The sequence below is a fragment of the Mustela erminea genome, chromosome 20, assembly GCF_009829155.1.
Source record: "Mustela erminea isolate mMusErm1 chromosome 20, mMusErm1.Pri, whole genome shotgun sequence".
Taxonomy (NCBI): domain Eukaryota; kingdom Metazoa; phylum Chordata; class Mammalia; order Carnivora; family Mustelidae; genus Mustela; species Mustela erminea.
In genome coordinates this window covers 22,541,708-22,553,677 of record NC_045633.1, presented here as the reverse complement: position 1 = coordinate 22,553,677, position 11,970 = coordinate 22,541,708, and the positions used below count along the sequence as shown (strand labels likewise).

At 62.9% G+C, this 11,970-nt stretch overlaps 2 protein-coding genes and 1 long non-coding RNA gene across 6 annotated transcripts; 1 reads left to right on the top strand and 2 right to left on the bottom strand.

The window, feature by feature from the left end:
* Nucleotides 1–33: 33 nt before the first annotated feature.
* Nucleotides 34–1,498, bottom strand: LOC116580513. Its single transcript, XR_004281678.1, has 2 exons — nt 1,312–1,498; nt 34–1,075 (listed from the first exon to the last, which is right to left on the bottom strand). It is a non-coding gene; the product is annotated as an uncharacterized LOC116580513 (long non-coding RNA).
* Nucleotides 354–6,878, top strand: TBL3 (transducin beta like 3). Of its 2 annotated transcripts, XM_032326822.1 has the most exons (22): nt 354–531; nt 1,895–1,946; nt 2,033–2,128; nt 2,215–2,262; nt 2,424–2,565; nt 2,660–2,744; nt 2,829–2,999; nt 3,097–3,172; nt 3,244–3,337; nt 3,424–3,605; nt 3,700–3,841; nt 3,948–4,006; nt 4,089–4,192; nt 4,917–5,064; nt 5,155–5,385; nt 5,462–5,532; nt 5,612–5,768; nt 5,844–5,902; nt 6,144–6,247; nt 6,341–6,412; nt 6,496–6,654; nt 6,736–6,878. In XM_032326822.1, exons 1-22 carry the CDS (start codon nt 491–493, stop codon nt 6,855–6,857), a joined length of 2,415 nt encoding a protein of 804 aa, XP_032182713.1. In that variant the 5' UTR covers nt 354–490; the 3' UTR covers nt 6,858–6,878. The 2 variants fall into 2 exon arrangements, with proteins under 2 accessions (XP_032182713.1, XP_032182714.1); XM_032326823.1 differs by lacking the exon at nt 2,829–2,999.
* A 9-nt stretch (nt 6,879–6,887) lies between these two features.
* NOXO1 (NADPH oxidase organizer 1) lies at nt 6,888–9,921 on the bottom strand. Of its 3 annotated transcripts, XM_032326826.1 has the most exons (8): nt 9,155–9,921; nt 8,964–9,044; nt 8,701–8,776; nt 8,402–8,579; nt 8,080–8,261; nt 7,880–7,984; nt 7,499–7,616; nt 6,893–7,416 (listed from the first exon to the last, which is right to left on the bottom strand). In XM_032326826.1, exons 1-8 carry the CDS (start codon nt 9,218–9,220, stop codon nt 7,104–7,106), a joined length of 1,119 nt encoding a protein of 372 aa, XP_032182717.1. In that variant the 5' UTR covers nt 9,221–9,921; the 3' UTR covers nt 6,893–7,103. The 3 variants fall into 3 exon arrangements, with proteins under 3 accessions (XP_032182715.1, XP_032182717.1, XP_032182716.1); XM_032326825.1 differs by having other exon boundaries at nt 8,964–9,921; XM_032326824.1 differs by having other exon boundaries at nt 6,888–7,416; nt 8,080–8,776; nt 8,964–9,921.
* Nucleotides 9,922–11,970: the final 2,049 nt, after the last annotated feature.

Here is an 11,970-nt window from a genome sequence, read left to right as displayed (position 1 = left end):
GTAGAATGTGATCAATAAATATCTGAGAGGCTCTGAAGTTACCCGATTTATTCATTTACCCTCCATATCTATCGTAGCCGTCCAGGAGACCTGACGGCCTTGTACCCAAATCCCAGAAGGCCGAGGGCCAAGAGCCTCGGGATGACTTCAGTAAACATTTCCAACGACTCCTTTTTTAAAAACTTCACTAAAAAACCAACAGCGGGCAAACGCCAGGCCCTGCACTCAGCTGCCCCCGGAGGACCCGCCACCCCCACGCGGCTCTACGCCCGTTCCTCCAAGCCAGAGACAAGCCAGAGACGCCTCTACCAGCTTCCGCTTCCTGACACAGCAGGGGCTGCCCACAGCAAAGATGGCGCCGAGCGCGCAGCTGGTGATGTCACAGGGGTCGTGCCCAGTGACGCCATCTGCGGCGCGCCGGCAGTGAGGAGTGGCGCCCGTGTTTCCCTCACGCGGCGGCGGCGGAGGCGGGGGAGGCGGCGGCGGCGACATGGCGGAACCCGTGGCGGGAGTGGGCCGCTTCAAGGCCAAGTGAGCCGGGGCGCTGCGGCTGTGGATGCCGCCCAGGGAGGGAGCGGGGGTTCACCGCCCGAGTGGCAGGTGTGCCTGTCCTCGACCGGACGCCGGTTCGGGTCTGGGGAGAGCCTGAGGGCGGTATACGAACTGGTCCGTGGGAGTCGTGTTGCTTGCGGTATTACAAAGTGCGGAGCCAGCGTCCGTTAGTACAGTAGGAGCCGATCGGGGCTTGTGGGTGAAAAACTAAAGGAGGAAGGGGCGGGCTGGTCCTGGACCCCAGCGGGTCTCCCCCAGCCTCCGGTGTTGAGCACCGGGGCAGGCTGCGCGGGGCTCTCACTTCCTGTCCCCTTCAACGTGGAGCCGGAAGAGAGCTCAGGAGATGGGCGTCCGCTGTGGCCCTGGAGGCCCTGAATCCTGGGCTGATTCAGTAACCTAGGGACCCTGGGGAACATCTTAGTGCGCAGGGCCCCGTTCAGGACGGACTCCTCTCCTCGCGGAGCTGGGTCTGATGGAGTAAACGCGCTAAGCAGCTCATTTCCGTCAGTGGGAGCGATGAGCACTGCCGAAGAAGGGAAGGCTTGGGGTCAAGAGCATGTCTGGGCTCGGTGGTTGGGGGCTCCATTTCATGTGGACAGCCAAGCCTCCCAGTGAGCCAGGTGCCAGAGGAATCGGGGAGGAGAGACCCACGCCACCGACGTGGAACAGCCTGTGTGGCAGGAGCCTTGGCTCCTCCAAGTGAGGGTCTTAGAAGCACGTAGGGACAGGGGAGGGTTTTAAGGCAGGGTAGTGACGTACACGTGTGTGTTTGGGAAGGCCTTCTTGGCAGCGGGGCAGTGAGGCAGTGGATGGAGGCCGGGCGATGAGGCTGGAGCAGCTGTCCAGATGACCCTGCGGTGGCCTGGACCAGCGTGGAGGCCAACGAGAGGGGAGGGAGGAGGCAGCGTGAGGCTGCAGACTGGAGTGCTACTTGGGGAGTGGGAGGAAGGAGCTAGGGTTGGGGAGGGGGCAGGAAGCTGTTGAGGGGGGTGGTGCTCTGGGCTGGTCTCCTCTGCTGGCCTCCCACCGACTGCAGGGGGCCCCCGAGGTCTGGAGTACTCTGCTGCGGAAAGACCCGCCTCCTTGCCTGGACTGCCTGAAAACCTGGTGTGAATCCCCACCAGCTCTGGGTCTGGCGTCCTCTGTGACACCCCCCCTCAGTGCTGCTGACAGAGAAGAGTGAGAAGAGCCCCCTCCAACCCCTTGCATTCCAGCCTCTGCCTGGGAATTCCTCAGGGGCAGGGGCCTCTTGGGTTGAGCTCTGGGAGAGCACCCAGCCCAGTGCTGGGCGCTGGGGGCCAAGGGGTGGGTGCCTCACTCTCGAATGCTGTTCTCTCTCTAGCTATGCCATCGAACGCAAGATCGAGCCGTTCTACAAGGGCGGGAAGGTGCAGGTACCGGCCCTGGGAGGGGCAGAGTGGTGGGGCGGGCAGGGGCTGCTAAGAGCTGCTTATCTTGGCTGAGACCCTTCTGTCCCCAGCTGGACCAGACTGGGCAGCATCTCTTCTGCATTTGCGGTACCAGAGTCAACATCTTGGATGTGGCCTCGGGGGCCGTCCTGCGGAGCCTGGAGCAGGTGAGGGTGGGAAGAGCCAGGGCAGTGGGCTAGTGTGGAGGGAAGCCTGTGCTCATGGTGCTCTGTGTGCTGACTCTTGCCTCTAGGAGGACCAGGAGGACATCACTGCCTTTGATCTCAGCCCTGACAATGAGGTATATGGGGAAGGGGCAGGGGTAAGAGTCCAGGGCTCCATACTTCTCATGCAAATTTGAATTTGGGCCACTGAGGACACACCTCTCCCCTCCCGGCTCTCCCAGCCTCTCCCAGCCTCTCCCAACCTCTCCTCTCCCGTCTGAACTGCATCGCTCTCTAGGTGCTGGTCACAGCCAGCCGGGCACTGCTGCTGGCTCAGTGGGCCTGGCGAGAGGGCAGCATCACCCGCCTGTGGAAGGCAGTACACACAGCCCCGGTGGCCACCATGGCCTTTGACCCCACTTCCACACTGCTAGCTACAGGTAGGCCCCTGGCGGGATGGCTGGGCCCCCAGAGGGCACACAGTCAGGGGTCTTCAGACACACCAGCCCCTTCACTTCAGATACGTTCCCACAGGCGGTTGTGATGGGGCAGTGCGTGTCTGGGACGTTGTGCGGCACTACGGGACACACCACTTTCGGGGCTCACCAGGGGTCGTACAGTGAGTAGAGGACAGCAGAGGGAGAATGGGGCCTTACGGACGGGGTCACGCAACTCACCTGCTGCCCCCGCTCCCCACCCGCAGCTTAGTGGCCTTCCACCCGGACCCCGCACGCCTGCTGCTCTTCTCCTCAGCTGCAGACACCACCATCCGCGCATGGTCGCTGCAGGACCAGTCGTGTCTAGCCGTGATGACTGCCCACTACAGTGCCGTCACCTCCCTAACCTTTAGCGCTGATGGCCACACCATGCTGAGGTCAGCGGCCAGCTTCTCAGGCCACGGCGGGAAGGGGAGGGCCACCGCTGAGACTGGGGACTGAGGTGGCTGTGTCCCCCCCCACCTCCACCCCCAGCTCAGGCCGTGACAAGATCTGTGTTGTGTGGGACCTGCGGAGCCACCAGGCCACGAGGACTGTGCCAGTGTTTGAGGTGGGGATACCAGGGTGCCCGGCCAGTCGAGGGGAGGGGGGTGCGGCTGCCTCTAACCGGCTTATCCTCAGAGCGTGGAGGCTGCGGTGCTGCTACCGGAGGAGCCGGCACCAGAGCTGGGTGTAAAGTCCAAGGGCCTGCACTTCCTGACAGCCGGAGACCAAGGTGCGCGTGCCCAGGCCAGGGTGGGCAGCAGGGGCTGGGGGCGGTCGGTGGACTTGAATGCCAGCAACCCACATCCCCCCACACAGGCCTGCTGCGTGTGTGGGAGGCAGCCTCTGGGCAGTGTGTGTACATGCAACAGCAGCCACCAGGCCCCCGGCAGGAGCTGACCCGCTGCTCTCTGGCCCGCTCTGCCAACCTGCTCCTCACCGTCACCGCCGACCACAACCTGCTGCTCTACGAGACGCGCTCCCTACAGTTGCAGAAACAGGTGAGCGCTGCCCTGCTCAGCCCAAAGCCCAAGGATGCCAGCCCGCCTCTCACACGGACTCTGACCAGTATCCCTCCGGCCCCCACTCTCACAGTTTGCCGGCTACAGCGAGGAGGTGCTGGATGTCCGGTTTCTTGGGCCCGAGGACTCCCACATTGTCGTGGCCTCCAACAGCCCCAGCCTGAAAGTGTTTGAGCTGCAGACAATGGCCTGCCAGATTCTCCACGGCCACACAGGTCAGGGAGCTCATGCCCTCATGCCCGTGCCCCCAGCAGTGCATCCTGGGCTGGAAGGCCCTCCTTTACCGTAACTGATGACCTTCTCCTCTCTACTTTTTCCCAGACATTGTCTTGGCTCTGGACGTGTTTCGGAAAGGGCGGCTCTTTGCCAGCTGTGCCAAGGTGGGGCATCTGAAGCGTGAAGGTATGGGTCCCCGTGGGGGAAGCCCAGCCCAGGCTCTGTCCTCACCTCTTTGATTCCCAGGATCAGAGTATGTGTCTCTGGAGGATGAACAAGGCTGGCAAGGTGACCCGTGTGGCTCAGGGCTCCGGGCACACACACAGCGTGGGCGCCATCTGCTGCTCCAGGTAAGTGGTCAGGGCTGGGCTCTGTGTTGTTTCAGAGGCCCAGACCCTGCTAATGGGGTTCCAGCTCGGGGAGATGTGGATGGGGAGGCTTCAGCCGTGGTCTTTGAGGCTCCGGGATAGGGATGTGTAACGGAATGCTGGGGACCCCCAGGTGCTCTTGGAGGTCAGAGCTCCTCAGAGGTGCTTTTGGAGCTGGTTGAATAAAAGGGGAGAGGCCCGGGGTGCGTGGGTGGCTTGGTTGGTTGTGTCTGCCTTTGGCTTAGGTGTGACCCCAGCATCCTGGGATCGAGCCCTGCGTCAGGCTTCTTGCTCCTAGGAGAGCCTGTTTCTTCCTCTCCCTCTCCCCTTCTCCACTGCTCATGCTTTCTCACATTCTACCTCAAATAAATAAAAACTTAAAAAAAAAAAAAAGGCTGGGGGAGGCTTCAGAGTAGGAAGAATGACACTGAACAAGGCTTAGGTAGAAGACACATTCCTTGCCAGGGTAGGGGGTGGTGTTGGGGTCATGTAACCAAGTCATCAGGTATGGTGGACCAAGCGTGGGTGGTGGGGGCTCTAGTAGACAAGTGGTCCCAGAGGGGTGTGGGGGTGACAGGGGCTGTGTGCATCCAGAACAGTCCCCCTGGTCGGGGCTGTGGTCCTGCAGGCTCAGGCTGTGATGCGCTAGCAGACAGGGCTGGCCAGGGCTCAGCGGGTATCTCCCCTCCCCCACTTCTGGCCTCAGGCTGAAGGAGACCTTCCTGGTGACGGGGAGCCAGGACTGCACTGTGAAGGTGTGGCCCATCCCTGAACCCCTGCTGTCCAAGGGTGCAGCCCCAGACGGCGGTCCTGTCCTTCTCCAGGCCCAGGCCACACAGCGCTGCCATGACAAGGTGATGGCACAGTGGGGCAGGGCAGGGCCAGGGCCGGGCCGGGCCCTTGCTGGGATGGGGGTCTGAGCTGCCACCTGCTCCCATCACCAGGACATCAACAGCGTGGCTATTGCCCCCAACGACAAGTTGCTGGCCACAGGCTCACAGGACCGCACAGCCAAGCTCTGGGCTTTGCCACAGTGCCAGCTGCTTGGCATCTTCTCAGGCCACCGGCGCGGCCTCTGGTGTGTCCAGTTCTCACCCATGGACCAGGTGCTGGCCACAGCCTCAGCTGACGGTACCGTCAAGCTCTGGGCACTGCAGGACTTCAGCTGCCTCAAGGTAGGCAGCCTAGCCTCCTCCCCGGCCCACCCCACTGCCCGGCATTGTCTCACGTTCTCCTTTACCCGCCCTGCAGACATTCGAGGGGCATGACGCTTCAGTGCTGAAGGTGGCCTTCGTGAGCCGTGGCACCCAGCTGCTGTCCAGGTGAGCGGGCTGGGGATACGGGTGGGGGTGAGCTGCAGGCTGGGCCCCGGCTCTGAACCCCTCCTGATCCCAAACCCAGTGGCTCAGACGGTCTCCTGAAGCTCTGGACCATCAAAAACAACGAGTGTGTGAAGACCCTGGATGCCCATGAGGATAAGGTCTGGGGGCTGCACTGCAGCCGGCTGGACGATCGCGCCCTCACCGGCGCTAGTGACTCCTGTGTCATCCTCTGGAAGGTATGGACGTTCAGGGGCCGTGGGGACTGGGCGGGGCCGCATCAGGGTGCCCTTCTGACCTCGCGGTGACCGCAGGATGTGACCGAGGTGGAGCAGGCCGAGGAGCAAGCCCGGCGGGAGGAGGAGGTGGTCAAGTAAGTCTGGGGGTCCCTGTGCGGTCCCCTTGAGTGACACCATGTGTCCACGCTTGGGGGGCATACGGGTGTCACCCCTGCTTTGTGGCGTGGAGAAACTGAGGCTCGGAGCTCAACACAGCTCCACACCAGTGGATGCTTCGGGCCGGGCCGCAGACTCCCGAGCCAGCCCCTTGCTGGCTCTGCCTTCAGTCCCCACCAGGTCCCCCAGTGACCCTGTCCTCCCTCCTCCCCCCGCCAGGCAGCAGGAACTAGACAACCTGCTCCATGAGAAGCGGTACCTGCGGGCACTGGGCCTGGCCATCTCCCTGGACCGGCCCCACACTGTGCTCACTGTCATCCAAGGTCAGTGCTGCCTCGGGCTCTGGGGCAGGGGGAGGGGCTTGGGTCCGTCTCGTGCCCTTCCCTGAGGCTCGGTTCCCACCCCCCAACCCCCAGCCATCCGGAGGGACCCCGAGGCCTGCGAGAAGTTGGGAGCCACGGTGCTGCGGCTGCGGCGAGATCAGAAAGGTCTGGGGCGGGCGGGTGGTGGGGCGGTGGCCGGCTGGGGCAGGGCAGCCAGCCGGTAGGTCCGACAGTCCTCGTCCCCACAGAGGCCTTGCTGCGCTTCTGTGTCACATGGAACACCAACTCGAGGCACTGCCACGACGCGCAGGCCGTGCTGGGAGTGCTGCTGCGGCACGAGCCCCCGGAAGAGCTCCTGGCCTACCCAGGCGTGCAGGCCTCCCTGGAGGCCCTGCTGCCCTACACCGGTATGTGGGCCAGGCCCGGGGCAGGGCGGGAGCAGCCGGCCAGCCCCCACGGAGCCGCTGACGCCCTGTGTCCTCCCCCAGAGCGGCATTTTCAGCGGCTCAGCCGGACGCTGCAGGCAGCCACCTTCCTGGACTTCTTGTGGCACAACATGAAGCTGCCCACCCTCCCCGCGGCCCCCTCTGTGGCTCCCTCAGCTCTCTGAAACAAGCAGAAAGCAGTTCTACTCTGTCCGGACTTCCCGTGTGTGCACTGTGTCTCGCCTCAGCCCTGCCAAGACCCAGCAGACCCTGCCCCTCAGCACAGATACTAGCTTGTGCCTCAGTGGAAGAGCTTTACTAGGGACATGGGGGAGGTTGGTTTCCTGGCCCCACCAGTCAGAGGTCCGACCCTCGGATACTCCTCCCACGGCTGTGGTGGCGGTGGCCCGGCTAGCGTCAGTCACCCAGCGTCAGTCACCCCCGGGGTCTGGAGCTTTGGGCCTGCCCTCTGCGCAGCTCCACATGCCCTGGAGAGGGTACTTCCGAGCCAGCGCCCTGCGGGTGATGGTGCAGCAGCGGGTCTGAATGGCGCTGAGCGGAGGGTGGGCGGGCACCATAGGGGGTAGCGTTGTGCCTTGGGGGATCTCAGGGAGACGTTGGGGATCTCCCACCCTGGCCTCTTCACTGTCCTCCTGGCGGTGGAGCCCTGACCCACTCAGGAGCGCGCCCAGCCCCTCTGGTCGCAGCAGTACAGCGGGGAGGAGACCGCAGCGCCCGCCGAACCTGCGAGGAGGGCGGGGTTTAGAGCGTGCTGGATCCTGCCCCGCCCCGACCCTGGGCCCCGCCCAAGCCCTTCGCCGCGCACCTGCAGAGCCACCAGCCGCGATCCGACATTTCCAGCACGCGCACCCGCGCCCCAGCAGGCACGGAGAGTTCATCTGCGTGGCTGCTCTCATAGGCTTGGGAAGCGCAGAACTGAGACCCTGCGGAGTGGGTATTTGGGGGTCACTGCGGGGCGCCGGGGGCCAGGGCCCTGACCTGTCCCATCTCCTCCCATGGAGTCAACACTTTCAGGCATCCCCCTGATGATGGGGGCCACTCAAACCCACTGGTGCTCCCACTCAGTCTGGGGACCAAGTACACTGTCTCCACGTCCAGTACTCGCTTGGCTGTTCCCTGTGGCCCGGCTTTGCCACACGCTGCCCAGTGGTAGTGGCTGGCTTGGTGTTGGGGGATGGGTAATCACCTCTGCTCCCTAAGGGCTGCTGTTGTGGGCTGGGGGCTGCTTCCTCCAGGTACGGAGCAGGAAACCACGCTGTTTGCTGGTCTTCATTCACCACCAGCCACCAGCCTGTGTGCAAGAGGTACATGGAGGCTCAGGCCCCCCCAAGCCTGCTCCGGTCCTGGGGGCAGAGAGCAAGCTCTCTCAGTCCTACCCAGCCCCACCTGAGGAGTGCCGCAGCAGCACGTCTAGGACCTCCTGGGCCCGAGTGTGGAAAGGGCGGCCTTGCATGTCCTGGGTGCTGAAGGGCTGCAGGCATCGCAGGCTCTGAGCCTCCAGGCCACGGATGGCCAGGGTGTCTGTCGGGCGGCCTAGGGGCTCTTCAGGAGCTGGTAGGATCACCAGACTGGAAAGGGTAGCACGCAGCGAGGGGTGGGTAGGATGTGTGGTGAGGGCCTGCTGCCCCTCCCCAACCCGCCCAGTCTTCCCTCCTCCCCCATCCCCCAAGTACTTTCGCGGGCTGGGAGTTGGGGATGAGTGAGGCACCTGCCGGCTGGCAGCCTGGGCTCCAGGTCCAGGGGTTGCGGTGCAAAGAAGTCGCTGAGCGCTGGGCTCTGGGACACGCGGGCAGCCATGGTCAGCAGTGTCCGGGAATAGGTCTCCAGCAGCCGCAGGCGAGCTAGGCCGCGGCCGGTGCGCCCCCCACGCACCAACAGCGATGCGTCTGCAGGCACAACGGGAAGGGACCGTGGGACCGCCCCAGGGTTCCCTCCACCAGGTCGCTGGCGCCCCTGCCCCTCCCGGGATCCCCCCCCACCCCGCCCTGGCCTTGCAAACAGCCTCACCGGGAAGCTTGGGGAGAACGCGGTCGGATCTCCGCAGTAGGCCCGCCTCTACGGGGAAGGTCTCCTTGAGGCTCTTCTAAGGGAGAACTAGCGAATCGGTCTCAGAGTTCATGAGAGTTCACCTGTTCCCTTGGGAGGGTGAGGGTTCCTTGCCAGGCTGGGGGTCGCAGGAGCTGGACGCCCTCGCGGGCGCAAGGGCCAACATCCAGCCAGGGGCCACTGGAGGGTCAGGCCGCAATGGGGTTCACCTCAGGCTCACTCACATGGAGCTTCTTGAACTCCTCCCAACTCCTGCGCACGAAGGTGTCGCTGCCGTCCGACCAGCACACAGAGAAGGCAAATGTCTGTTGGGACAAAGGTTGGGGGCACCTTGGAGGGTCTGGGCCAGGAAATCCTCCCTTCTTCCTTGGGGGTGGCAGGGACACACACCACCCCCACCCCGCCCCCATCACACCTGATGCCGCGCTGTCTGGACTAGGGCCGCTGCACACACGGACACCGGGTACCGGGGGCTGGCCATTGCTGTGCTGCACTGGTCACAGTCCTGGGCTTCTGGAGCTGGTACTGTGTGGCCTAGGGTCCCACTGTGTCCTGGCTCACACTGGGGTGGTGGGGGGGAGAAGGAAGGGAGCTCCTGAGCACCCGGAAGACTGATTGGAATTCCCCAGGTATGCCCCAGACCTGCCAGGTCCTCGTATCACTGCCCAGCCCTTGGATCTTTCCCAGCTTCCTCACTGTGCCCAAAGCAGATCTGAGAGACAGGAACACAGGGCTTGAGAGGTGTGTGGGGGCAGGGTGGGGCAGAGAGACAGTAGAGGGTGGGGACTGCGGCCTGATGAGTCTGGCCCAAGCGAGGAGGCGAGGAGGCGGTAAGCAGAGCCATTAAAGCGCTGCGGGCCTCCCAAACCCCTCCTGGCTCTCCCACACCCACTGGGGTGCTGAGACTAGTGGAGCCTCCTCCAGGGCGTGCCCCATGGCTCTGTCTTTGAACTCACCTGGGAACCTGACTGCTGTTGTCATCAGGAACCAAGGACCCTGTGCTGAAACCTTTATGTACTTTGTTTGGCTTAATACTCACATTGCAGGAAAGGTCTCTTAATGTTTCCAAGTCATGGGAGAGGAAATTTGTATTAAATGGATAATTAGGGGCACCTGGGTGGCTCAGTGGGTTAAAGCCTCTGCCTTCAGCTCGGGTCATGATCCCAGGGTCCTGGGATCAAGCCCCACATTGGGCTCTCTGCTCAGCGGGGAGCCTGCTTTCTCCCTCTCTCTCTGCCTGCCTCTGTGCCTACTTGTAATCTCTCTGTCAAAAAAAAATAAACAAAATCTTTAAAAAATAAAAAAATAAAAAATAAATGGATAACTAATGTCACTTCTTCTGGATGTGTTGTGGGGGGTGGACCTCACAGGCTCACCCTGGCGGTCCCCCCGTGGTGGGAAGACTTGGGGCAGGACAAAGAGGAACCCTCTCTGCTGTGGCTGGCACTTGGCAGGGGACGGTGGGGTGATTAGGACTGTTTTTTGAGCGCTGCCTCTGAATTCATGATTTTATCACAATTTACTGCAAACACAGCCTTCAAGAGCAGGAGCCACCATTCCCCCACTAACTGGGGTGAAGATGGCTTGGGCCCTAGAATCCCCAGACAGGGGGTACTCCGATGCCCCACGTCTCTGGGCTGCTGCTTTATAGCGAAGTCTTCCAGACCTACATCCAACCCTGGCATACATTGGCTCTATCTGCTGTTGGGGCCACCAGCTCTAGGTTGGGAATCCTACCCCAAGCTGTCCAGGGAGGGGTTAGCCTCTAGGGCATCCCTCCCAGAAATCACCCTAGCCTTGACAAAGGGCCTTTGTGCACCTGTCCTACCAGCGCTCTCAAACCTTTCCTGGTCTTGGCGCAGGCAATGAACACCTGCTGACACAGGCCTCAATTGCAGACTGCCTTTAGCCCAGCTGTCAGGCTCTCTTAACCTCAGTAGGGGCCATGCTGCAGTCCCAGCTGGCCTGGCAGGGGGCAGGGTGGGGCAGACACCGCTCCCCTTGAAGATAAGGAGAAAAGCTGGGAGAGGGCCTGTTTATTCACGGCCAGAAATCTCTAGAAGGGTGCTGAGGCCCCCTCTCTGCCCCAGCCGAAAGCCCCTGCTTCACACCCCAGCAACCCTGGTTCCTTTCCATTCTCTCTCCATAGACCCCAGGCTCATCTATCTCTTGGACGACCCCCACCCACACCACGTGCTCCTCACTAGCTCCTATGAAATCCACCCTCCAGGGGAGTCTTTGCAAAACACAAAGGGGATCCGTTTGGGGTAGCCCTGCCCCAAATTGTCCTTTCCCATGGTCCTTAAATTCCCAGTTCCCATGCCGGCTGACAAGGCCCTCCGTGTGCTCCTGACCACCTTTGGATCTCTCCTCTCAGCACCTTCCCCAGGTCCCCTCCCACCCGCCTTTCTGCCATGCCCACCTCCAACCTTGGCCGTGACTGCCCTGCCTCAGCTGATTATTCTTCCTTTAGGCCTCTGCCTAAGTGTCACCTCCTCAAGGAGACCTCCTGGATTTACCATGCCTGTTCGTGGTCCCCCCATTTGTCAGGGAATATTCGTTAGTGTGCCACTTTTTTGTTTTGTTCTTGCTTTTTCCGTCTCGACCACTGGACAATGAGCCCGGGGAGGAGGTCCAGGACGGATCTTGCGCCCCGCCCTGGCCAGGCCTGGACCCGCACTTGGAACCGATTAGACACTACACAAGTATTTGCAGGGTGAATCAGTGTACATATAGAAGCTGCGGCCACTCGCGATATGGCTATTAACCCCTTCAGGCAGACTTCCGGATCCAGGCTACTCGGTGCCCTTAGGAGCCCAGAGACCCGCCGGCGCCCGTTGTCGTGGCGCCGGTCGCCCGGGCGGACCCGCGGGACCCAGGCCCTAACGCGCGCGGCACTCTGTGCGCTCACCGCGCCACCCCTTGTTGTCAGGGCGCCGCGCGGCCGGCCTCGGGGCGCGCCCCAGCTGAGGGCACAGAGCCTGGCCGCGGGCACGCGGGGCGGTCAGAGCCGAGCGATGGGGGCGTCACGGGCCGGAACACGGGCTTCGCCTCGGCCGCAGGCTGAGTCCACGGCGCGGCCGCGGCGTGGTTTCCACAACACGCTGCTCTTCTACTGGAGGAAGCGGGAGCGCCGCCACGGACGACGCAAGTCAGGCTCGGGACGCGGATCGAGGCCCAGGGGCGCGGCCGGCACCCGGGTTTCCGACCCCGCGCCCGCGCCGGCCCGGA

Coding starts and splice junctions, on each gene's coding strand:
- NOXO1 (XM_032326824.1), bottom strand. CDS start 9,149: ATGGGGGCGGGGTGGGGGTGGTGTGTGTCCCTGCCACCCCCAAGGAAG. Junction 8,777..8,963: donor AGGAGTTCAAGAAGCTCCAT/GTGAGTGAGCCT, acceptor GTTCTCCCTTAG/AAGAGCCTCAAGGAGACCTT. Junction 7,417..7,498: donor CGCGGCTGGTGGCTCTGCAG/GTGCGCGGCGAA, acceptor CCCTCCTCGCAG/GTTCGGCGGGCGCTGCGGTC.
- TBL3 (XM_032326822.1), top strand. CDS start 491: ATGGCGGAACCCGTGGCGGGAGTGGGCCGCTTCAAGGCCAA. Junction 2,566..2,659: donor TTCCACACTGCTAGCTACAG/GTAGGCCCCTGG, acceptor ACGTTCCCACAG/GCGGTTGTGATGGGGCAGTG. Junction 3,842..3,947: donor GATTCTCCACGGCCACACAG/GTCAGGGAGCTC, acceptor ACTTTTTCCCAG/ACATTGTCTTGGCTCTGGAC.